The sequence below is a fragment of the Ranitomeya variabilis genome, chromosome 3 (genome assembly GCF_051348905.1).
Source record: "Ranitomeya variabilis isolate aRanVar5 chromosome 3, aRanVar5.hap1, whole genome shotgun sequence".
NCBI lineage: Eukaryota > Metazoa > Chordata > Amphibia > Anura > Dendrobatidae > Ranitomeya > Ranitomeya variabilis.
The window spans coordinates 544,264,332-544,289,956 of NC_135234.1; the positions used below are offsets into that span (position 1 = coordinate 544,264,332).

At 41.1% G+C, this 25,625-nt stretch overlaps 1 protein-coding gene across 21 annotated transcripts in view; it reads left to right on the forward strand.

The window, feature by feature from the left end:
* DOCK9 (dedicator of cytokinesis 9) overlaps positions 1–25,625 on the forward strand; it is a 310,144-nt gene that overhangs the window by 176,989 nt on the left and 107,530 nt on the right. For all 21 annotated transcript variants that reach the window (XM_077297092.1, XM_077297094.1, XM_077297097.1 and 18 more), the window contains 4 exons: positions 17,041–17,115; positions 19,190–19,330; positions 21,809–22,012; positions 23,349–23,471. In XM_077297092.1, the coding sequence (XP_077153207.1) occupies positions 17,041–17,115; positions 19,190–19,330; positions 21,809–22,012; positions 23,349–23,471 (543 nt within the window). The remainder of the gene's footprint in view (positions 1–17,040; positions 17,116–19,189; positions 19,331–21,808; positions 22,013–23,348; positions 23,472–25,625) is intronic.

The window sequence follows — 25,625 nt, forward strand, 5'->3', positions numbered from 1 at the left end:
TTCAAGTGGCAATCCTCTCGGGATTGAACGCCGCAGCAAATTCTCCCAAAGGTCAGACCATGCAATGCTGAGAATTGTGAAAAGCCCAGGATCTACAGCTTAGATTGTAAATGAGCCAGGTAGCATAGTAAATGATCAAGTACATAACAGATCAATAAAAAAAAGAATGAACAAATATGACTTTCTTTTAAGCTTGCCAGGAGAAAGTCTCTTTCTTTATACAAAGAATACAGCAGCACAATTAAAGTTTTCAAAAATGCATGTGTGTAAACCACAAGACTTCTGTTACTTCTGTAACAATGCCTTTTGAAAAAACAAGACACACGTTGAGATGTTTGGTCATAATACCCCGCTCCACGTTTATTGAAAACCAAACACCTCATACCAACTGTCAAGTGCGGTGGCGGATGGGTGATGAGTTGGACCTGTTTTGAAGCCAGAAGACCCAACCATCTTGCAGTCGTTGAGTCCACAATGAACTCCTCAGTATACCAAAGTGTAAAAGTGAGGCCATCTATCCGAAAAGTAAAGCTTAACCGAAACTGAGTCATGCAATTAGATAGTGATCCCAAGCACAGCAACAAATCTACATCAGAATGGCTAAAAGGTAAAAGAATCAAAGTGTTGGAATAACCCAACCAAAGTCGAGACCTCAACCCAATTGAAATACTGTGTTGGGACTATAGAGCTGTCCATAAAATATTGCCACAAACCTGCATCAACTTAAGCATTGTTGTTATAAAGAGTAGCCAGAACTCCTCCAGAAGAATGTGAGACACTGATAAGGTCATACAGAAAATGATTACCTAAACTTTTTGTTACTAACACAAACTATTAAATCATGGAGTGTACTTAATTTCTCAGACACCACTTCTGCATTTTGGCCAAGTTTTTCTTAAACAATGAAGGTAATTACCTTGTGTTGCTGTTCATCTGCAGTTGTATTTAACTAAAATTACTTTTTAAGAACTTGATGTGGTTTTTATAACATGTTGATGCTTATACCATAGAATTCAAAGAGCGTGTACTTAGTTTTCCCCATGACTGTAACTTCCATATAGCAACTTTATATAGGGGATTCATGTATTTTATTTACATAGCACCATCATATTCCACTGCACTGTACAAAGATTGTCATCACTCGGCTTGTGATCTAAATTTCAAATTAACCTATCAATGCGTGTCGAGGAATGTATGAGGAATCCAGTGTGTAAAACCTGGGCAGAACCTACAAACTATGCAGACATTGCCATTTGTCATATTCAGAACAATTTTCTTGTATCCTATTTGGGAGTTCTGAGTTAATACAGGGAAGTGCAGAGTTCTGGAACCTCATCTTTTGGTAAAAGCAGAGCAGATAAAAAGGGCATCTCTTAGGCTACTTTCACACATCAGGTTTTCGCTGTCAGGCTCAATTCGGCTAAATTGTAAAAAAAAAATTCCCCATAGATTTGTATTAGTGCCGGATTGCGCCGGAGGACATTGCGTTTCGTCCGTTTTTCGCCGGATCCGGAAAATCTGCCGTTTCCGGTTTCTGGAAAAAACGTCCATAGCAACGTTTTTTGTCTCCGGTTTACTAGAATGGAAGCTTATGGGAGCCGGAAGGTGCCGGATCCGGAAAATGATGGATAGCGGTGCCGGATTCTGTTTTTTTTAAACTGAGCATGCTCCAAATTTTTTTTTTATCCCATAATCTAGATATGCTAGCACGATCCGTCGAAAAAACGGATTAGTCACATCAGTTTTTCACAATCTGCGCCGGATCCGGTTTTTCCAACATTCGCCGGATTGTGCCTGATGCTAAAAACCTGATGTGTAAAAGTAGCCTTAATGTGGAGGTCTGCCTTCATTTCACAGACTTTGTTTTTATCTGAATGGGAACTGTGTAATGCATATTTTCTGTTGTGGTATCTCTTCAGTACAAGAGTGTTTCCTGTTAAGATCCAATGAGTAACATGTCTCCTTGTGAAGATTGACATGTCAAGCCTGACATGCCAAGATGAGGAGACTTTTAAGCCACAATGCTCCTCTGGGAAATTTGCAAATTGTTTCTTTAGAGAGGAAGAGGACTAGAACTGTAGTGCTACCTCTAGGAAGTAGCAATCCTAAAAGTCAGTATCGCCTCTCTAACAAGCCTTGCCACATGACTTGACTCTGCGGATTGCTACTTCCTATACGTGGCACTAGATTCCTAGTCCTCTTTGTGCTAAGACTTTGCACAGAATTCAGCTGATCACTGGGAGTCCCTAGAATGGGACTCTTTGTTGTTAAGGTCCTCAGAGTCTAATGAGTATCTTCTCCCTGACTTGCCGATATTGGCAGATCTGCCTACAGTCCACAGTGTAGTATCCTCCAGACTCTCCCCCACGCAGATGATTGGGGTTGGACAGTAGAATCGGACACAGTGGATTTCCAGTGGCCTATCCTCTTGTTCTCCGAGGGATAAGCTGTTGCCAGAGAAGTCTGTCTGTTCATAGAGAACACAGAAGCTTCCCAGTAGAGCTTGCACATTCTGGTGTATGGAGGACTCGGGAGACAGATTTTGACTAAATGTTTGGCCAGCAGCTATCATGGGGTGCTTTGTGGTATAGTCCATTATAACTACATTATTCATTACTTAGAATATATTTCTTGATAGTTAATTATGGTAATAAAACTAGACCATTTTCCAATTTTTGATCGGAAGTCTTACTAGAATATAATCTGTATCATGTGTTAAATGCAATACTCCATTCAGTTATGCTTTCCTATATTATATTTCTGTTATTGTGCTGAAGTTGTTTTTCCCATGAGAGCTCTTACAATGTATAATAAAATAGATTCTAGGTTTTCAGTGATTTTTTTTTCTCTGCTCAGTATTAGAATAAGCCTAGAGAAAATTGGGTTTGTTATGAGATATTTTGTGTCTAGGAAGGAGACCAGTTTCTGATGTAATTGTTTCCAATCTGATTTGCTCCAGAACAGATAGATGTGGTTAATCTAAAGCACTCTTTGTTTAATAAGAGTCTGAAACCTACTGGGCACGTTCTTCTTGCCAGGTTCACACAGCCTGCAGTCCAGCTCCGCTTCATTTCGAGCTGCGGCGTATCCTATCCAGTTACAGTGTAGCCATTTATACAGGCCATCCAGTGTTCTCTCCTGACACAGCTATGATATGTCCGGAGATCACTTTAGATGGAATTTCCTATTATTTTTCGCAATGCTTTGCCTTGTTATGGAGCCTGGATCTGCATGGGTAGTGATTCGGTTATTGCCAGAGTGTCTGACAATTGCACTAATGGAATGAGAGATTCAAAGCAGCGGACAAATCTGCAGCACTTGAGTGACGGTATCATTAAGCCAACGTGGATCAGAGTCTCTAGGGAATGTCTCCAGGATCTTGTTAAATGAAAATGAAGAGGGGCTGTTACAAGGAAGGTGCACAATGTGAAGTTGCAGACTATAAGACATACATTATGTAAGGTTTTATTCTGTGGGTCTATTAAAGGGTTGCCTCTCGGGATTTGCAAAGAAAATGGAAATGCATAAATTCAAGACAAATTGTTACGTTCTCACAGATGAAAAAAAAAATCCCATTACAGAAATCAGAGATAGACTAGACATTCTACCATTGTCCAAGTATATGAAGCTTTTTAAAGATCTAAACACATTTCCTTAACAGCCAACCCCATGAGGTCCTCTTAACACTGCAGGTTTGCGTCCGTATTTTGGAGCCAAAATTAGTAATGGATCCAAAGAAAAGTGGAATTATCAGTCAATGTGGGAATAAGCCATTTTGGGGCTGCAGCTGTATTACTATTTTTTTATTTGTACCCATTTCAGTATTCTATTTTACGCCTTTTTATTAAATAATTTTTTAAGCTTATTTCATATCTGCTCACTAGTGATCAGCGAATGTACTCAGATAAGGCGCTAACCGAGTGTCTTCGGCGTGCTCAAAAAATATGTTTGAGTCCCTGCGGCTGCATGTATCGGTGCTGTTAGACCGCTCAGCACATGCAGAGATTGCCTGTTTATTAGGCAAAATTATCTGTTAGGCAATTTCTGAATGTGTTGCAGCTGTCGAACAGCACCGAGACATGAAGGTGTGGGGACTCAAACATATTTTAGAGCCCGTCGAAGCTGCTTGGATAGCACACAAGCATGCTCTGATAACACCTTATCGGAGCATGTTCGCATATCACTAGTGCTCACCTCTTTTCCTTTTTGATTTTTTGGAGTTTAGCGATTTATTTTTGAGTACACAGTCATTTGGTACAATTTTTGCTCTATTTTGTGAAACGTGCGTTTTTTGGAAGTGAAAAATTCAAAACAGAAAAAAGATCATTTTTGATTTTGCACCATAAATCGTGTGTGCCATTTTAGCAATGCGAAGCAAAAAACGGCAACTAACAACACAAGACAAAACTGATTCAGTGACTTAAAACTCCCTGCAAATGATGAATCTTCCACATAGACTTTAAAACCTGTTTTTTTTTATACATAGGTTTGCATAGGAGGTGGTGGTGCGGACACAAAAAATGGCACGTTATTTTTTATCTATTGCAGATGCACTGGAGCAACAAAATGCTGCAATACTGGCCATTAGTGATGAGCGAGCATGCTCCAATACTGTGTTATCTTAGCGTCTTGGGTGTGCCCGAATAATATGTTAGTGTCTCCACAGGCTCCATGTTTTGCACCTGTTAGACAGCCACAACACATGCAGAGATTGTCTAACAAACAGGCAATCACTGCATGTGTTGTGGCTGTCTTAACAGCCAGAAAACATGCAGCCGCAGGGACTCGAACATATTATTCAGGTACCCCCAAGATGCTAGGATAACACGGTATTGGAGCACGTTCGCTCGTCACTAATGGCCAGTATTGCAGCATTTTGTTGCTCCAGTGCATCTGCAATAGATAAAAAATATTGTGCATTTTTTTGTGTCTGCTCCGCACCTATGCAAACCTATAAGTCTTCATGGTTATATACTACTTGTTGGTAGTGTGATCCATTACTTATGTGTTATCCTGTGCTGGAAGTAACACACGATTACACTGTGTGACTACACATAAAATTGGTTTGAGGTCTGTGACTGTGGTCACAAATACAGTATAACTATAGAAGAGCTATAGACACAAGATGGTAGACTTTTTACCAAAGCGGCTTAATTTTAATTTTTTTATAAGATGCATTGGAGGAATAAAAATTGGTTGTAAGATTACATACAGCATTGTGGACATAACTGTATGTCCTCTTGAAGATCCAAATATATGGAATTGGCCCAGGAGCTTCAACCACAACATATGGTGCAGATGCTGGCTGTGTTATACAGCCGACATCTGCATGTAACAATAGTGATCAGAGCTAGTGATAAAGGGGAGCTGATAGGTTGCCATAGCAGATGGGTTACTACTGAAAGCCATTGTTTATACCAACTTGATCCTCTATTGAAACCCATCCTGTCGCTAGGATTCATAGCGGTGGCAATTTCACTTTATAGTGCAATACATCATTATTAGGCTAGTTTCACATTTGCGTTTAAAACGCAAACGCAGGTGGTGAAAAAAACGCATGTAAACGCGTTCAAACGCTGCGTTTTTTAGACATTTGCGTTAAAAAAAAATGCGGCGTTTTGACGCGTTTACATGCGTTTTTTCCTGCGTTTGCGTTTTTGAAACGCATGCTGAGAAGTGTGTGACAGCTGCCAATCATCAAAATCGTCTAGAAAACCCACTATAAATAGAAATAGCTAGGGTTGGGGTTAGGGTTAGGATCCCTAGGGTTAGGGTTAGGATCCCTTTATCACCTTGATGGGTTAGGGGTAGGGTTAGGGTTTGGATCCCTTTATCACCTTGATGGGTTAGGGTTAGGGTTTGGATCCCTTTATCACCTTGATGGTGGGGGGTGGCTTATCAGTGTGTATTCTTGTTTTTTCTATTGAAACGCATGCGTTTAAAACGCAACCAAACGCATGTGCTTAAAAACGCATGTGTTTACATAGACAGCAATACTTTTTTTTGCCGCAAAAAAACGCCTCTAGAAATTACCAAATGTTGCATTTCTGCAACAAAACGCAAGCATAGAAACGACGCATGCGTCGTCAAACGCGGCAAAACGCATACAAAAAAAGCATGCGTTTTTAATGTTAAATATAGGAAAAAACGCATGCTTTTTTTGAGCTAAAACGCAGAGGCAAAAAACGCAAATGTGAAACCAGCCTTACACAATATAGGGGAAGCAAACGATCGCTGGTTCAAGTTCCTTATAGGGGGAATAACAAATAAAATCAAGAGTGAAAATAAAAACATTTGAATTGCCCCTTTTTCCTCATTTAACACCTTCACCCCGAAGCCTGTTTTCAACTTCCTGACCAGGCCATTTTTTTCAATTCTGACCACTGTCACTTTATAAGGTCATAACTCTAAAACGCTTCAACGGATCCTGGTGATTCTGAGATTGTTTTCTCGTGACATATTAAACTTTATGATAGTGGTAAAATATAGTTAATAAATAACATTACCCACATGTCTGCTTTACATTAGCACAATTTTGGAAACATACATTTTTTTGTTGGGAAGTTATAAGGGTTAAAAGTTGACCAGTGGTTTCTCATTTTTACAACAAAATTTGCAAAACCACCTTTTTTAGGGACCACCTCACACTTGAAGTGACTTTAAGGGGCCTATATCACACAAAATGCCCAAAAGTGACACCATTCTAAAAACTGCACCCCTCAAGGTACTCAAAACCACATTCAAGAAGTTTATTAACCCTTCAGGTGCTTCACAGGAATTTTTGGAATGTTTAAAAAAATTGAACATTTAACTTTTTTTCACAATATTTTTACTTCAGATCCAATTTGTTTTATTTTACCAAGGGTAACAGGACAAATTGGACCCCAAAAGTTGTTGTGCAATTTGTCCTGAGTACGCTGATACCCCATATGTGAGGGAAAACCACTGTTTGGGCGCATGGCAGAGCTTAGAAGGGAAGGAGCGCCATTTGACTTTTCAATGCAAAATTGGCTGGAATTGAGATCGGACACCATGTCGCTTTTGGAGAGCCCTGATGTGCGTAAACAGTAGAAACCTCCCAACCCCCCCCCCCCACACACACACAAGTGACCCCATTTTGAAAAGTAGACCCCCTAAGGAACTAATCTAGATGTGTGGTGAGCACTTTGAACCTCCAAGTGCTTCACAGAAGTTTATAATGTAGAGCTATAAAAAAAAATCATATTTTTTTCTCAAAAAATATCTTTTTGCCCCAAATTGTTATTTTCCTAAGGGTAACAAGACAAACTGGACCCCAAAAGTTGTTGATTAATTTTTTTCTGAGTACGCTGATACCCCATATGTGGGGGTAAAACCACTGTTTGGGCACTTGGCAGAGCTCGGAAGGGAAGGAGCGCCGTTGGACTTTTCAATGCAAAATTGTCTGGAATTAAGATCGGAACCCATATCGCGTTTGGAGACAGTTCCCGCAGAGCAGTACTAGTACGGCGCATGTCGGGAAGGGGTTAAAAAAAAAAGGAATGAATTAAAATAAGCCTGGAGACTTCTGCAAAAGTCCTGACGTATCAAAATATAAAATGATTCCATGCATTAAATTCCATAAAAAAGTGTTACCCTACCTTTGTTATCTTGAGGCTATGTGCCCACGTTCAGGAATGTTTGCAGAATTTTCCTGAGCAAATCCGGACTTCTTTCGCAGGAAATCTACTCGCATTTTTATTGCCTTTTTTTGCAGATTTTTTGCGTTTCCCAATACAATAATATAGAGGCAAATCTGCAGATTTTCCTCAAAATTAATTAAAAATGCTGCGTTTTATTCCGCTATGCTTTTTTTTTCGGAAAAAAAGGCAGCATGGGCACAAAAATTGCGGAATGCATTAAAATGATGGGATGCTTAATTTAAGCGTTTTTGCAGCGGAAAACTGCCGAAAAAATGCAAAAAAAAACACGAAAAATCTTGAACGTGGGCACATAGCCTGAAAGTCACTTTCAGCTCTGAGAGTAGGTTGTTACTCACAACTAGTGCTGTGCTGCCTGAGTAGTGACACCCTGCTCCCACCTCCCCCTCCCCCAACAGTAGTGACTCCCAGAACCCCTATTATTGGTATAATAGCTTCCCCACAGAAGTCACACTGAGGCTCTATACATTCATCCAGAGGTTGCTACCTTACCTACCTTCAATATTCTTCTATAGCACTCTCCCACCACACTGTGACATCCATCTATCTTCCAGTACCTCCTCTGACTGGCAGTGTCGTCCTAGCTCCAGCGTACCATATGTAATGTATCTCTCCACCTTCAATGCCACTACATGCACATGCAGATCTGCTTTTTACCATCTTGAGACCTGCTTTTGGGAACTATTTGCTTTACCTGATTCCAATACTGTAACCTGACAGAAAGCCATGAGCCACACATCATGGTCTAATGAGCCACTTGTAGGAACCCATTCTGTAAAGCAATATAAAATAAGATGACAGAACTTTGATTTTTAAGTCACCAGTCTTCTGCCAAAAAATGTAATAAAAATTGATCAAAACTTTGTATGTACACTGAAATACTACCAGTAAAAACTACAGCACTTCATGCAAAAAAACAAACCCTCATACAGCTTGATTGACTTAAAAATAAAAAAGTGTCGGGTCTCAGGAAATACAGACCCAAACAAAATTATAATTTTTATTTACAAATCTCAGAAATTTTTTCTTTCACCACTTTAATAATAATAATAATAATAATAATAATAATGAAAAACACTGTACATATGTGGTAGTCCTGTGATCATACTGATCATTAGAATCATTTTGTAAGGTAATTTGTACAATTCATCTTGAAAAAACAAGTCCTTATGTGACCATGTCAACAGAAAAATTATGGTAAAACATTTGACTTTTGAAAAAAGGGAAGGAAGCTGCCAAAAATTGGAATGGGTTTAATTAAGTTGTAATTTAATGCTACGTCCTTGAATCTTTTACTAAGGGCTTCAGTTGTAAAGACTTGTTGCATATATATATTCTTAGCTTTTTATATGTTAAGGGAACATAATCATTTTCATTTGCTACGTATTATAAAGTACATTGAGTGCCGTGCGCAGAATATTGTGAAATCCTTCCTTTAAGATGTGATGGAAATGGCCCTGGTAAATTTCGACTTTGAAAATGAAAAAAGTGAAATGCCTGAATTTCCTTGATAAGCTTCCCACTGACAATGCTTAGAAGCCGTGCCAACTATTTTTTTTAAAAGAATGCCTGCTGTTGACTTTTTATCTCAGATATTATAAAGACGCTTAGTGAAGGCCACAGAGACCTTTTTCTGTAGGAGTATTTTTGTTGTAGACTTTTTTTTATAGCGACGGTAAGCTTTAGGTAGCTGAGGAAGTAACATTACAAGAATCAAGCTTCTGGGCTTAGGGCTGAATTACATTATGTGTGTGTATTTAGTCAGGACGGCACATTCTTTAAAATGTTTCCAATCCCTTCTATACATAAAACTGTTGATTTTACAAAGGCACTTTGTAAAATAAATCCTTGTTCACAGCCAGCAATGTGAACAATTGATGTTTTCATGTGTGGGTCTCTAAACCTCACATGCATTGTCACATTGTATAAAAATATATGTGGTATGGAAGAGAGAAGAATATGCATGTACACTGATCACTCTCGACAGGTGAAGGGAGTAACGTTTATTATCTCGTTACAATGGAACCTGTCATGGGATGGGATATTTTAGGAAAGTAGTTAAAACTTAGCTTCTAATCACAAAGGATAAAAAAAATTGGCAGAATGTGCACTTTAAAAAAAAAATAAAAAATATTTACACGTTTTGGATTTTAAGGCTAAGTTTTATCTATTCTCCTACCTGTGGAGTGTACCTGGTACGATCTGGTTATTGGCTACCAAAACTAGTTCAAAGAAGGACAACCGGTGAACTGAGGAATAGAGTCATGGGTGAACAAAGCTTATTAATGCTGGTAAAGAGCAAGATACCACTGAAGATCTACTGTAGTCCAAATGTCTGAACCTGTTGGTTCTGCCTATGTCCTTAATGTCAGAAAGCACAATGTGGGACTGTATATGTAGAAGCTGGTCAAAGTGCCCATGCTACCTACCACTGAAAGCCCCTACCGTAATCATGTGAGTATCAGAACATGGCTATGGACCAATGAAAAGATGACCTGGTCTGATAAATCGCAATCCGTTAGATGACCGGGTAGCCGATTTTTAGTTGATTGGGGACTTATGTCCATTTCCATGCTCTAAGGGGTATGTGCACACAAATTCCTGGCCACTGCGGATTTTTCCGCAGCAGTTTTGATAAATCTGCAGGGCAAAAACGCTGCGTTTTTGCTGCAGATTTATCACACATTTACCGCGTTTTTTCTGCGGTTTTCACAGCGATTTTACAACTGCGGTTTTCCATAGGGGCAGCTGTAAAACCGCTGTGGAATCCGCAGAAAGAAGTGGCATGCTGCGGAATGTAAACCGCTGCATTTCCGCGCGTTTTTTTCCGCAGCATGTGCACAGCGTTTTTGGTTTCCCATAGGTTTACATTGAACTGTAAACTCATGGGAAACTGCTGCGGACCCACAGCTGCAGAAGTGCTGCGGATCCGCAGCGTTTTCCGCATCATGTGCACATAGCCTTAATCTTCTAAAAACATTGTTCTAAATTTGTTATACTCACATCACACAATACAAGGTACAATTGAAAGAGGTAATTTGTTTTGGTTTGCTTGAAATACCAGATGTACGTGATTTGTCATTCTATGTCTCTAGTTGGAAGTCTATAAATCTTTATTTATTGGACCATTGAAGCAAATGGGGAAAGCCTTGGCTCCATTGGATATAAATAGGCCTTGATTCATTAATACTGGTGTCTTAATGAAGAGAGCATTCAAGTTAGATGCGTTCAGTTCATTAAGAGGTACATGCCTCTTACTGAATTTGGCACAATTTACAACAGGCGTGCTCCGCCTCCAAAAAGTTATCCCAGTTATGGGATAGCATACAAGGGAACCTGTCATGTGACAAAAAAAATGCTATTAACCTACAGATATGGGGTTGATCTGCAGGTTAACAGCATTCTGACTCCAGAAATTAACTTTGTGTAGCACTGATGCTCTGTTGAGCCGGCTGTCAGTCAGTGCCGAGGTGTGGTTATAGCCTCTCACTGTGTACTGAGCGGTCACTGAAGTCACGCCGTCTGCACCCCTGTGACTGAAATCCCGAGACTGCCAACAACCAGTGCGGCAGCTGCATGATATGAGAACGCTATTAACCCGCAAATAATGGGGTTAATCTGCAGGTTAATAGTGTTTTTTCACATGACCGGTTGCTTTAAGAGCATGTGTTCCTGACATCTATTCCTAAGATATTTCGGCTTGTCTGACGAGCAGAAGCCCTTCTATAACATTACTGAGGAGAATGCGGTAATGAAGTAAAGCAAGCAGGACAGTTCTATGGGTTTAGACAAAACATTGTAGATGTAGAGGCACGGTCTAAGATGAATATCTCTTGTGTTGAAACATGAAGACGAGAGATTGTCATTGTGATGACTGATAAAACAGAGCGGAAAGATTTTCAGTCAGACGGAAAGCCCCTCGGGCAGCAGGAATAGACACAGTCATGATGCTGTGGGATTTCCTTGGTGTAATTCTCTATTCAAATTCCCAGAAAAACCCAATCAAAAATACGAGACCGAGTACAAACCAAATACAAAATATTGAATCTGTTTAATTCCACAAATTAAAGGGCTTAATTCCAGTCAGATTTTGTCAGACGTTATATTAAAGTTGTAATGTAAAGTATAGTTATCTTGAGAATTCTGCCTCGAAGACTTCATCTTCTATAATAATAACCATTCAAAATGTAACATTTTCTGATTCCTGAATGTTAGTTGAAATTAGGCATTTTTGGTCAAGTAACATAAAAAAAAAAATACTGTTTAAAGGGACTTTGTCAGCACAGGATTACTGTTCAAACGAAGTCCCGCCACTCGGGTCTTCATGACTGGGACATACATTTATATACACCTTCTCACCTGCTTGTTTTCCATCTATCTCCAGAACCCTCTTTGATTGACAGCTCTGGCTTCCTATAGCTAGAGAAACGTGGAGGTAGATGGTAAGCAGGTGGGACTATGTATATGATGGGCCCCGCCATGGAGCACCGAGCGCCTTTTTGAACAGTCATTCTGTTCTGACGGAGTCCCTTTAAAGTCTTGTTTTGTTACATTTTAAAGTGGATCCCTCATCAGATTTCACTATACAAACCGCATACAGCGAGTGAAATAAGTATTGAACACATTACCAAGTTTCTAAGTAAATATATTTCTAAATGTGCTATTGACATAAAATTCTCACCAGATGTCGGTAACAACCCATCTAATCCACACAAGTAAATAAATCAAACAATAGATGTCTATATATTAAGTTATGTGTAATAACGAGAAATGACCCAGGGAAAAAGTATTGAACACATGAAGAAAGATAGGTGCAAAAAGCCATGGAAAGTCAGAACACCAACTGAAATCTATAAGTAATTAGAAAGCAATCCTGCCACTTAGGGAAAAACAATAGCTGGTTTAACTGATGGCCTATAAAAAGGTGTCTCATTACCAAGGTGCATACAAGAAACACCTCATGATGAGTAAAACCACTGAGCAGTCTCAAGATATTCACAACCTTATTGTTGCAAAACTTACTGATGGCATTGGTTACAGAAGAATTTCCAAACTACTGACAGTTCCAGTGAGCACCATTGGGGCCTTAATCCAGAAGGGTAAAGAACATAATTTCACCATAAATCGGTCACAACCAGGTGCTTCTCACAATATTTCAGACAGAGGAGTGAAAAGAATTATCAGAAGCGTTGTCCAAGAGCAAAGGACCACGTGTGAAGAGCTACATAAAGTCCTGGAATCAGCAGGTATAATTGTTTCAAAGAAAACTATAAGTTATGTACTCAACCTCCATGGCCTGTGTGCATGCTCACCACGCAAGACTCCATTGCTGAAAAAAAACAAAACATGTTCAAGCGCATTTAAACTTTGGTCAACAACAATTAGAGAAGCCTGTAAAACACTGGGAGAATATAGTCTGGTCAGATGAGTCCAAAATTGAACTCATTGAACGCCATAATACACACCATGTTTGGAGGTCAAAAGCACTGCATATCACCCGAAAAACATTTTACCAACGTTGAAGTTTGGAGGTGGGAAGATCATGGTGTGGGGCTGTTTTCCAGCATACGGCACTGGCAAACTTCATATAATAAAAGGAAGGATCAATGGACAAAAATGTACCAAGACATTCTTGTTATAAATCTGTTGCCATCTACCAGGATGATAAAGATGAAACGAGTTTGGACATTTCAGCAAGACAATGATCCCAAACACACAGCCAAGGAAACACTCAATTGGTTTCAGAGTTTTTGTGTGGAAGAATGGGCCAGAATCACACCTGAGCAATGCATTTGACACGCCCGTCAGGGCCGGGGGTACTCAGAACCGGGCCAGACAGTTCTAAGGGGGAGGTCACGGGGCCATGATCCGCCTCCGTGGCCCTGGCCGTGTTATAAAATGGGGGACAGTGATATGGTATTGAGTCGTGACGCCACCCGTGGTGTTCGGCAATGGGTGGCCGACACTGCGGTTCAGTTCCACTGGGGGCTGATGGTAACGCAGCAAAGATGGTACAGCTCCACGCGGGTAGAGCTTGGCCCCAGGGCAAATATTTTTGGCTGTTCAGGTGGTAGTGAACGTTGGGGTGCAGAGTATAAGGGACACAGAGAAGTACAGTTTTCTGTACCTTTTACTTTATGGTAGATGAAAATGCAATCCGGGGTACCTGTTACAGATGACAGAAGAAGTCCGGCTAGCCTGGAGGCAATCAGGGGTCCACCCAGCCTGGTGGAGTTGGGGACTTTCCTGCTGTGCTCTCTTTTCGGGTCCCTGCTACCTGTAGCTAAGCTGCGGCCCTCCAGTCCAACTGCCCAGCAGACTTAACTGACTCCTCCTCCTGACCAGAGAGAACAGCTGCCCTGAAGTCAGGTCTAGAGCTCTCCCTTCTGGCTTTGGAGCAGGAATTGTGATGCATGCTGTCTATTACCTAGCGTGGGGACCTCTTCCTGCCTCCAGGCATGACATCACCCCTCAGAGGGAGGCAATGTCACTGTGGCAACAGGACATCTGGGGTGCCACACATGAAACTACCGTATTTTCCGGCGTATAAGACGACTTTTTAACCCCTAAAAATTGTCCCAAAAGTCGGGGGTCGTCTTATACGCCAGGTACGGCATGTGCAGGGAGCGATCCTGGATGTTCCCAGGGTCTGAAGAAGAGGAAACTCTCCTTCAGGCCCTGGGATCCATATTCATGTAAAAAATAAAGAATAAAAATAAAAAATATGTATATACTCACCCCTCCGAGAAGCCTGGCTGTCACCGCTGCAAGCGTCTGCCTCCGTTCCTAAGAATTGCAGAGCGTGAAGGACCTTCGATGACGTCACGGTCAGGTGACCGGTCACGGACCAATCACAGGACTGCGACGTCATCGAGGGTCCTTCATGCTCTGCAATTCTTAGGAACGGAGGCAGACGCTTGCAGCAGTGACAGCCAGGCTTCTCGGAGGGGTGAGTATATACATATTTTTTATTTTTAACATGAATATGGATCCCAGGGCCTGAAGGAGAGTCTCCTCTCCTTCAGACCCTGGGAACCACATGCCGTATAAGATGACTGGGCGTATAAGATGACCCCCGTCTTATACAGCGGGCATATCCCAAATTCCATATTTTATATGGAAAAGTTGGGGGTCGTCTTATACGCCCAGTCGTCTTATACACCAGAAAATACGGTAGTTTATCCATGCAGGAGGGGTTGTATCGAAGCTGTCATCACCGACCAGTGCTTTTGTACGAAGTATTACATTTCAGTAAACTTGTTCAAAACTTTTTCCCTGTGCCGTTTATCATTATTACACATAACTTAATTTTTGAACATCTGTGGTTTGATTAATTTGCCCGTGTGGATTGGATGAGTTGTCACCAACATGTGAGAATTTTATGTCAATTGCACCTTTAGAAATATATTTAGTTAGAAAATTGGTGACGTGTTTCACCTGCTGTACATTATTAAATAGATCTATTACATCTTATAAGAGTTATGTATTTACTTTGAAAATTAATTCCAGAATGGCTGTATAATCCTTATTGAAAATTTGCCTCAACCCCTGCTCATCCAGAGTAAGTGACATCTCCTCAGTGTCCCTCCTGCTGCTCAGATCTCACACCTCTCCGTGCAGGCCGCAGCTGTCAGTGAGATTGGATGGAGACTGAATGCACAATTCAGCATGGCCATTTAATAAAGTATAGAGCTGTTCTGTTCTGCTCCATGTGCTGATTACATTCGGCCATGGCAAGAGCTGATAGCAGCTGATTGGTACGGGTGCCAAGTGTCACACCCACAGCGATCTGATGTTATCTATTTTAAGCATAGGCCATCAATATAAAAGTACTGGACAACACCTTTAATATCAACCAGGAAAACTTTCCATAAGGATATGACATCCATTCTTGTGTGCTGTTTTGAAGTAAGTATACCAGCCACCTCAGTCCTAAACACATATTAAACATATGCAGTTACTATTGTGAAATCTGGTGAACAATCTACTATTAAAGAAAAAAGTACAAGATCAACTAATTCTATTGAAACCAAAGAAGTGAATAATCTCCCAGATCAGCGGGTTGTTCTTCACCTCCGTGACCAACTTTACCTTTCTTCAATGCTTACATGCACAAAATGATTATTTAGCCAGTTTTGCTCATGTTCTTTAGCTGACTCACAATTCCTGCACCACTTCCCTATGAAAAAGCCTAGTTGAAAGGTTCACAGATTGCCATTGTGGTTAAGCTAATACTGGAAGTGCAGCTCTGCAGTCATCGACTTTGGTTTGGACACAACTTTCACATCTGGAATGAAGCAAACATTTCCACTGTGGCATGACCGTGTGTTAATTGTACAAAATTAAAAACACCATACTGCATACTTCTGTACACACAAGAAATTTGTTCTATTATTGCCTGGCAAACCTGACCATTGCCGGAAGGCTTAATGAATTGCAGAATGAAAGCGATCTAATTAATTGTTAGATATGATCTTAATTATCTTTATATTACCCCTGCCAATCCTAACAATACTGTTTAATGCTGTTTTATATAACCATACAGTCTTCATTGTTCCTTAGACATGTATGTAATATACAGGTTACCGGCATAAATCACAGTACTGATCCGATTGTCCTATGCCTTATTATTCCTCTAGTACGCCTTGGGCTTGGCTTGCTGTGGCTTCTATCTCTTTAGGGTTCTATGTACCTGCTTTTTTTACGTTGCTTCTTTACTGTCAAGAGAGCCGGTTTTGCCTGCATCAAAAACGCAACGTGTGAATGTAGCCTTAGCCCATGTTGGGTTGGTCTGCCTTCAGACGCGATACTAGCCTTACCTGGTCTTTAGGTATCTTTATAAATTTCCACGCGGGGCAGACTGTGCCCTCAAATTATTTATCTAGTATTGTTTTCATTTTTGTAGTCAGTACATAATTCAGGCCCTATAGATTGTATGAGATCACTGTGGGCATTTGGCTCTGCATCATTAACCGCTGACCCACAAAAGTTTCTCTTGGGCCTGATGATCATGTTGAAGAATGATACATTGGCAGATTCTGTGAGATGAACAGCTCCTAAAAGGCCGTTATCTGCTAACCACACAAATAAGATTCAGCCGTGCCCAGAAGCGATTTTGTCTCTTGATTTAGGCAACACAATGGATGTTTGATCGCTGCAGAAATAAATCGTATTGACTGCATAATCTGTGTAATCTGATGCCAAACATGTCTACAGAATTCAGAATGGTTTTTAAAGGTGCATATGATAATTCTGATTAGTAAAATGCATGGAACAAATATATTTTTTGTAATTACATTATTATTATTATTATTATTATTATTATTATTATAACTGTATGCTTACATATTTATTGTTCCAGAGTGGAAGAGAAACAGAAGCCAAATTGAAAAATGAAAGCAGAGTGAAGCTTTTTGCCTTGGATACAGATACACAGGTAATACCATATACACAAAGTTTACCCTTTTTTTTAGCAAATACATGCTCATATACTAGACTTTGCCAGTTCTGGTTGGTAAGTAAACCTACATTGCTTATTTACATTTGCTTTTGACTTCTAAATGTTTGATGTGATTTTGCTCAAAATGTCCACATGGGTGAAGAATAATACTAGAAGTATTGGCACCTTTTATATCCTATATATATTGTATGGATTCACATACAATCATGGTATTAGGTAGCGTTCGCACAGGCAATTTGGTTTGGTCCTAGCAGGTGAAGTTTTGTTGCTTTCAAAAACCTCCAAAGGAATTCAAAACTAAAGACCGCCTCTTCTGGGCACGAAAGTATCGCAGCAGTTCATTTAGCAGGCACATATGTTAGTGTGGGCTCACCAGACCAGATTACAGTCCTTTCAACCGGTTCAAACTTTTACACATAAGAGGTATGGTCCTACTATGTCTCGGTATCCACTTCATCTTGCTCTCCGGTAGCTTCCAGTGCCAAACAGAAGTGTTCAGCTTTGAGCACAGTTCACACTGAACAGGCTTCAGCTTCCACAAGGTTCTCTGCTGCTCCAACACATAGACTGCTTAGCTTTCCTAGCTGATACATGCTGTGTCAATTCAGAGAGAGACCCTGGCTTGTCACTCTCCCAGCTTCAGCTTGCATTTTAGCTGGTCACTCACCAGCAACTCACTCAACTCTGCTTCATCCAGCAGACTGACACACACCTAGGGAACACAAGACCTTGTTCTTAGTCAAAGCAAGTTAAGTGAAAATAATCAAGACCTGCAGTGCTATGATGTAACCCCTTCCTACCTGACTCTGGTACAATATATACCTTATTTTTCGGACTTTAAGACGCACCGGACACACCTAGGTTATAGTGGAGGAAATTGGTGTAAAAAAAAAATTGAAGCAAAAAATATGGTCAATTCTGTACTTATCCCCTATCCTGGTATATATGGTCCCCTCATCCCCATCCTGGTACGCATGGCCCCCCTCATCCCTACCCTGGTACGCATGGCCCCCCTCATCCCTACCCTGGTATGCATGGCCCTCATCCCCATCCTGGTATGCATGCCTCCTCATCCCTAGCCTGGTATGCATGCCCCCCTTATCTGTAGCCTGCTAGGCATGGCCCTCACATTCCTATCCTGGCAGGAATGATTGTCCTCATCCCTATCCTGGTATGCAGGGCTCCCATCTCATCCTAGTATACATGGCCTCATCTTTATCCTGGTATGCAGGGGCCCCCTCCTTAACCTGGTATGATTGGCCCCCATCCCGCTCCTGGTATGCATGGCCCAATTTTTATCCTGTTATTATTGGCCCACACCTGTTATGCATGGCTCCATCAGAAAACATTTGAAAACCTTACATTACCTTCCCGGCGCTCCCTCACAGTGTCCTGCTCCGGTGCCAGCAACTGCTTTATGCTTGTAAGCAACGCATGGCAGGGACGTCATGCACTGCTTGCAAGCCAAAGGGCAGCTGCCGGACTACTCACTGCTCTGCACGCAGGGACTGTGTGTGCGGATAGCAGTGAGTATTCATTGCTCTTAAATAGCGACCAGTTTGTCAGCTGGAGCTTTTTTGCAGCTGCCGGCGGTGACGTGTGCGGCTACTTAAGACAAATTTATATTCACCTCACTCCACTCCCATGGAGCCCAGCTAATAAAAAGATATGAATATTCATTGCCCTCCACGCCCATGGGCGTGGAATGCAGTGAATATTAATTTCTCTTCAGCAGCTGGCACAGGAGTTAGGCGCAGCAGCCGGCTCCTGCCTCTGTGACCCGCTGCTCTGCCGATACTGCTCCCCCACCTCCCCACCACAGCCAGAGCCGGTACATCCGGACTATAAAACACACACACACCATTTTCCTCCACGTTTTTGGAGAAAAAAACTGCGTCTTGTAGTACGAAAAATACGGTATGTATATATATGAAAAAAAAATTCTAGCTATACGAATATTGTCTCGGTGTACATTGATGTATAATGTGATTAACGAGAAAGCAAGTGCCATCTCTGCATGCAGCCATAAATATCTGTTTTCTGTCTCTAGAAACTTGACTTTTCGGGAATTGAACCAGAGATAAAACCCTTTGAGGAGAAATTTGGGAAAAGGATATTAGTGAAGTGCAATGATTTGTCTTTCAATCTCCAGTGCTGTGTGGCAGAAAATGAAGAAGGGCCGACGACAAATGTAAGATTTTGTTGTATATATTTTTTTCTTTTAAATATTACTTTACTATTCTGTAGCATATTAACCGATCCACTAATTTTCCTCCAAACTACAAAAGTCAGGAGACTTACAGTTTATCTTATCAACAGGTCCCCATCTAAATTAGCAGTATTCACCTACAATTTAGTTTTTATAGCCTGTGTAAAGGGGACTTCCGGGTCAAGGATAAATTCCAGCAGGAATTAGTATATGACTACATCAATGTAATATACACACTGTTAGGATTTTGCTCTGACATTTGGTGTTGTCATATCCGATTGCTGATTGCCTTCTCTTCCTGCCTCTTTAAATGGATGAGAACCTCCCCTGTTTTCTGCTTGAGCAGCAGATATGCTACTATATGCAGGCATAGCTGTGTGCTGACATCAGGTCAGAGTCACCATGATGAGATTATTACTGTATTATAAAGGATGTTTTTTTTGCTCTGTAGAAAGGGACACATTCACTCTTTCTTCATTGTCCCCAGATTGGATCTGCCTGGTCAGACATGGAAAGATAGGTTATTAGATAAGAGGACAGTTATCTCATTGGTTGCTGACGTAAACTGTGTGTAATTTACTCAATTACAGGCATTTTTATATAGCCGCTGAAATAACATCTGAACTCTCCCGTGCTCTGTGGTTATTATTGTATGTAAGCCTTTTCCCTTGAAGTATGTATAACCTGTGTTTTTTGCAGCGTCATCTGTTTGGCTTAAATGTTGCTTAGCTAAGCTCTATATAGAAAATGCTTATTTATACTCTGGTTTTTGTATGGAAACTACTAATTTAATTGTTGCCTATTATCTCAGAAGGATATTGACCAACACCTTATTTATAAGGCACTGATAGTAGGAAGGATACATTTGGGACCTCCTCCTAGGCTATTCCTTCAATGCTACATTCATAATTTAGCTTTCGTCTCTGCAGGGTGGCTCAGTGGTTAGCACTGCAGCCTTGCAGCGCTGGAGTCCTGGGTTCATTCCCACCAAGTACAACATCTACAAGGAGTCTGTATGTTCTCCCGTGTTTGTGTGGGTTTCCTCCGGGTTCTCTGGTTTCCTCCCACATTCCAAAGACATACTGGTAGGGAATTTAGATTGTGAGCCCCATCGGGGACAGCGAAGATAATGTCTGTAAAGCGCTGCGGAATATGTTGGCGCTATGTAAAAATAAAGATTATTATTATTAATTTCCCTACATCTATGTAGGGAACAGTCATTCTACATCTAAAATACCAACTGAGCACAGGGTTGATGAATTGTACAATGACCGTTTCAGTTTACCATTGGAAGCAATGCTACTGGACAGTATTTATTATTCTTAGAAATTAAATGGATATGTCAGTACGGGTGAAAGTGAGCCTGACAGCTGATACAATGTGCCCGAACCACAAGCTGCATGATCTGGTTGAATCTGAAACACTGCGATGTTTAGAGAGACCTGTCACTCAGGATGGGGAAAAATCACCGAGGACTCACCTGTCCGACATGTCTCCTGTTCGGCACGGTCCACGGCGGCCTTTAGAGTATGTATTTCTCTGAAACACTGCAGAGTTTGAGTCAAACATACTTGGCTGAAATGATGCAGCCAATCTCTGAGACATGCTTCCCATGGATCGAGCAGTAAGTATAAGCTGTCAGGTTCCCATGAAACCCTATGAGCCAATTAGGCAATTTTCTTATAAATGTGCAGCTGAACCATATAACTTCTTAATTCTAACAAATTGGCTCCTCCAGTTATTCTAATGGCTCATAATATGTATATAGCATCTGTCTGTGTAAACTCTAGTGGGACAGTTAGGTTGCTATACACAGTAGAAAGATGTTGGTTGACCACTCACTTGGTCCACAGGTCTCTTTCGTTCCCCACCCATATACATGCCCAACTTCTACTCCAAGAAGAAAAGGCTCAGGCATGATGAATTCCAACTGCTTGATCCGTACCTCCTCTAACATTTGGTGCCAGGAAGAAGTTGAGGCCTCCAAACACATTAGATTGTTGATTGGTCCCAACATAATTGGTGGATTTGGCCTAGTGTGTATGGCCCTCCTGAATTATTCCCACATCTCCATACATTGGTGTAAAGAACCCATTAAAAGTAACAAATCACTATAGCATGCTGTATACCCACATTAGGGCAACATGCTGGAGAATTTCTCTCTGGAGCCAGGAGAATTGGTAATAGAGCTCTGGACCATGCAAGCTGTTGCTCCGAATCGGGCCAAGCTAAGTTACCTTACTTTGGTTCTTCATTATGTAGATTTTAAAATATTTTGAAATCTTGTCTTTTTTGTCCAGAGCTGGGAACACAAATTCTAAGCTTTTCTTTTATTTGTTTTTTACTTTTTTTCTTTATAGACGGTATACTGTTGCCTAAGGCTTCACAGTGAGCGGTCAGCAGCAGTGTCTGTGAATTTCATGTATCACTGTTTGACTCTTCCCTTTTCTTCCCGCTCAGGTGGAGCCATTCTTTGTCACGCTATCTCTGTTTGATACCAGAGCCAACAAGAAGATCTCTGCAGACTTTCCTGTGGACTTGAACCATGCCTCCGTGAGGCAAATGATCCCTCCTCCTCCTCAGCCGCTACTAAACGGCAGTGGGGACTATGGGCGGAGGATTTTAGGGTCTGTGCAAGAGTCAATGCTGCAGTATCCCAAACAGGTACCAACTCATTTTTTGTGGGTCATATATTCCTTTAAAAAAATTAAATGCTTCTAAATAATTCAGGCTTGAAGTTTATCAGTAACGAGTAAGGAAATGGTAATGCATGGGAAGACGTTTCTAAATAATTGAAGTATCTTTGCGTTTTCCATGCTGTGTAGAGCTGAGTGCCCCTTCTTGTAAGGTGAATGTGAAGCTGAGGAAAGTGCTGCGTGATCAGAAGTAATAGACGACGGAAAATAGGCACTGATTACTCCGTGGGAGGAAACGGCTTTCAGTTCCTAATGTTTTCCTTTGTGCTAATGCTACAGGTTGTTTCCCTTTTAATCTCCTTTACATCTAAGAGCCGGTGTGTTTAATGGATTCTCTCAGCCACTTCTGCTCCCCGCTGCTAGAATACGAGTGCGGAGAAGACGGCATGTTTAGTCACTATGGCACAATGCAGCCTGGATGTCATCAGAGATGTACTATCTATTACCCCATTGTGCCGACCGCCAGGCCTGTTCTCAGGGGAGATGCTGCTTTTTAATGTCAAACTTGATTGAATCTGGTGTTGACATGGATCCCCCCTATCCCACTGTGATCTCCTATTGGTTGCGGATGTTTACACCCTTATCTAAATAATAGGAGGAAGTCGCAGGCAATTATTCTAGTATAACGATAGCAGAAGAAAGGGATGTGGGAGTCTGATAAGGATCCTAGAAGGCTGCTGTGCCCTGTGTTTGGAGACGCTTGGATCGGAGGCCTGTCTATCAGAGGTTTTATCATGTTCGGGTTGTCACGTCATAAGTCCCTGCCAGTCGGCTGGTCACTGCTCCCATCAGTATAACCCAGAAAACACAGCTGCACTCTGAAATGCTATGAGATGTAAGCATTGAATATATGAAATTGTAACTGCATTACTGCTATAGGAAATGTTAAAAAAGGAAAGTACTTAGCTCACAAAATGAGAGCCCATCAGCCGCGGCAAGGCATACACCTTTGATAGGACCCTAACTTTGAAAGCCTACAAATTTAATGGCAGGCGCAGGATCCAGCTCTAGGCTGATGGGAGGATTGCTCAGCCAGAAAGGAGTGTGCTACAAAAATAATAAACTGACCAGTACCTCCAAACAGAATAAAGCAAGTGTGACCAGGTGCAAGCCATCGCGTCACTAGTTATAAATTCTTGCCTTTTCCCTCCTGCTTTTATCTCGTTGGTACTGATTGTTCCGAACCTATGATGAAGTGTTCTATAGAAGCTAACCCCGCCATAATCAGGTGTTCATCTGAAGCACCCATAAATATATAGGATTCAACTACCATACTATATCTACCTGCAATTCTTCTTTTTCAGGGTATATTTTCTATAACGTGTCCCCATCCTGATATCTTCCTTGTGGCCAGGATAGAAAAGGTTCTTCAAGGCAGCATTACTCACTGTGCAGAACCCTACATGAAGAGCTCAGACTCCGCCAAGGTATGTGCAGACGACATGCAATGTATGAGACCAGGATTAAGTGTTAACCCCATATTACAGCGACCCAAAGTAATTCATGACGGCAATCTGGGCGACATAAAGTACACGGATATTCCAATTTTGTTTGCGTATTGGCATTTTTTACAGTCCGTGATTGGAACCATGTAACTTATTGGGGAAAAAGATAAATAAAACTCTTTAGATTCACATATATTCTCCTCCAGAAATCTCCTAAGTCTATCGATTTTACACAAGAATGTTTCTGTTCACTGATGGGAAGCTATAATGAAAATGGTACCTTGCGCGGACATTTGAAGTAGCTGTGTACATGTTCATCTGTGAATGCTGCCAGTTACAGGGAAACTGGACTAAGGGACTGACTCCGAGTCCTTCGGCCTTTATGTGGCTCCTAATACTTTACGGTATAAAATCCTAGAAAACTTTCTAAGCTCAATTTGCTTATTCTACAGAATATGGAGAAGAAAAAACTGCCACAATCTGCTTTCATTTTAATTAAACTAGAAAACCTTGTAAAGTCAAGATCGTGCTTGCTACATTTCTTCCCGAGTTGTTTTATACAGGGTGTAGCTCCAGTCCGTGACTGCACGTTGTAATGGTTGCCACAACAATTTTCTTGCTGTTTACTTTCACGGGCTATAAAAAGGAGTCTTTCATATTTTGGTATATTGAAAAAAAAGCTATTCTAATCTAGTTTCTGAAGTTTGTTTTCTCAAAGAGTAAAGATAATTAGAGAATCTGTCACCAGATTTTTCTTGCCTCTTCTGAGGGCAGAAAAAAGAAATAAGAGACCCTTATTCCAGCTGTGGGTCCCTTACTGGGCCTCTTTTTGTGGTTTTGATAATCTGCTGCAGATCTTATAGTCCAGTGATAAGCTCTGCTTATGTAGTCCTTTATATTTATCAGCTCCAGCTATTTCGTCCCCACTGTTAAATGACAGCTTTTTGACTATGCACAGCATTGGAAAAGGGCTATCAATTTTGCAGGTGGGGTTAGACAGAACTCGTCATTGAAAAGACTAGCAGAGCTGCAGCAGAAAAAAAAGTGATTTTATCAGCTATAGCAATATGACCACTGGACACATCTGGAATCAGGGTCTCTTTCCCTATTTTATACTGCCCTGAGATTTGGAAACCGAAACCCAATGACCGATTTTCCTTACGGCATTTCGAAGTTCTGAGCTTTCTTTTGAAACCTTTACTATGATCAGAGCATGTGATTCATGAATCATCTTCAACCTCTTTCATCGGTAACATGTACAATAGGTCTCCACTTTTATGTAGATCTGCACAACGGACACAACGTTCTCTGTGCACCTGAAAACCATTACCTGAAATTCCCTGTAAATGCATCTCCGGCCCCTGTTCCATTACTACATAGCTGAACCCTCTTTTCCAGCAAGGTGCCAAAAGTATCTAAAACACATAGCAAATTTTTGCAAGGCATGTCATACTTTTTTTTTTTTTGCAAGTCTACCCAAAATTCTGTCGCATTTAGCTTAGTAAATCTCCATCACTGTTCATTCCCCATTACCATTTCAAAGCCATACAATGACTGCCATGTGGCCCTGAGATGAAAAGTGACAATTCTCTCAGGGTCTTACCTATCTCTGGCATATGTTACAATCCTAAAAGATAGTCGTCATTTTTCCATTCTACAAAAATATTGTAAATGCATATAGATTTTCTTGAGGAGCGCCAAAGATTAGCTGAGAGCTCCACTCATAAAACTCCGGCACTTCCATTAAGAATGAATGGAACAATCAGCCCTTGCTCCATTCAGCTAGGGCTCTCCCTGGCTCTTGATATAGGTGGGTGCCATGGTGGTTGGACCCTCAGCTATCAGAAAGTTATCCCCTATCTGATGGAAAAGGTCTAGCTTTTAAACTTCCTTTAAAGGGAATCTGTAAGCAGGTTTTGCTACGTAATCTGAAGATAGCAGGTTGAAACACAGAATTCAGGGATGTGTCTCTTGTCAAAGTGTGTGCTGTGTTTACATATTGTGACGGATTTATCACTAATAGATTAACATTGCTGGACTAGGCCAGCACCTCCTCCTGTGATTAGCAGCTCACTGTGTATGGACTTTGTACATACAGAGCCTGGTGGGCGGGGCTAGCTTTCTCAGCTCTGCTTC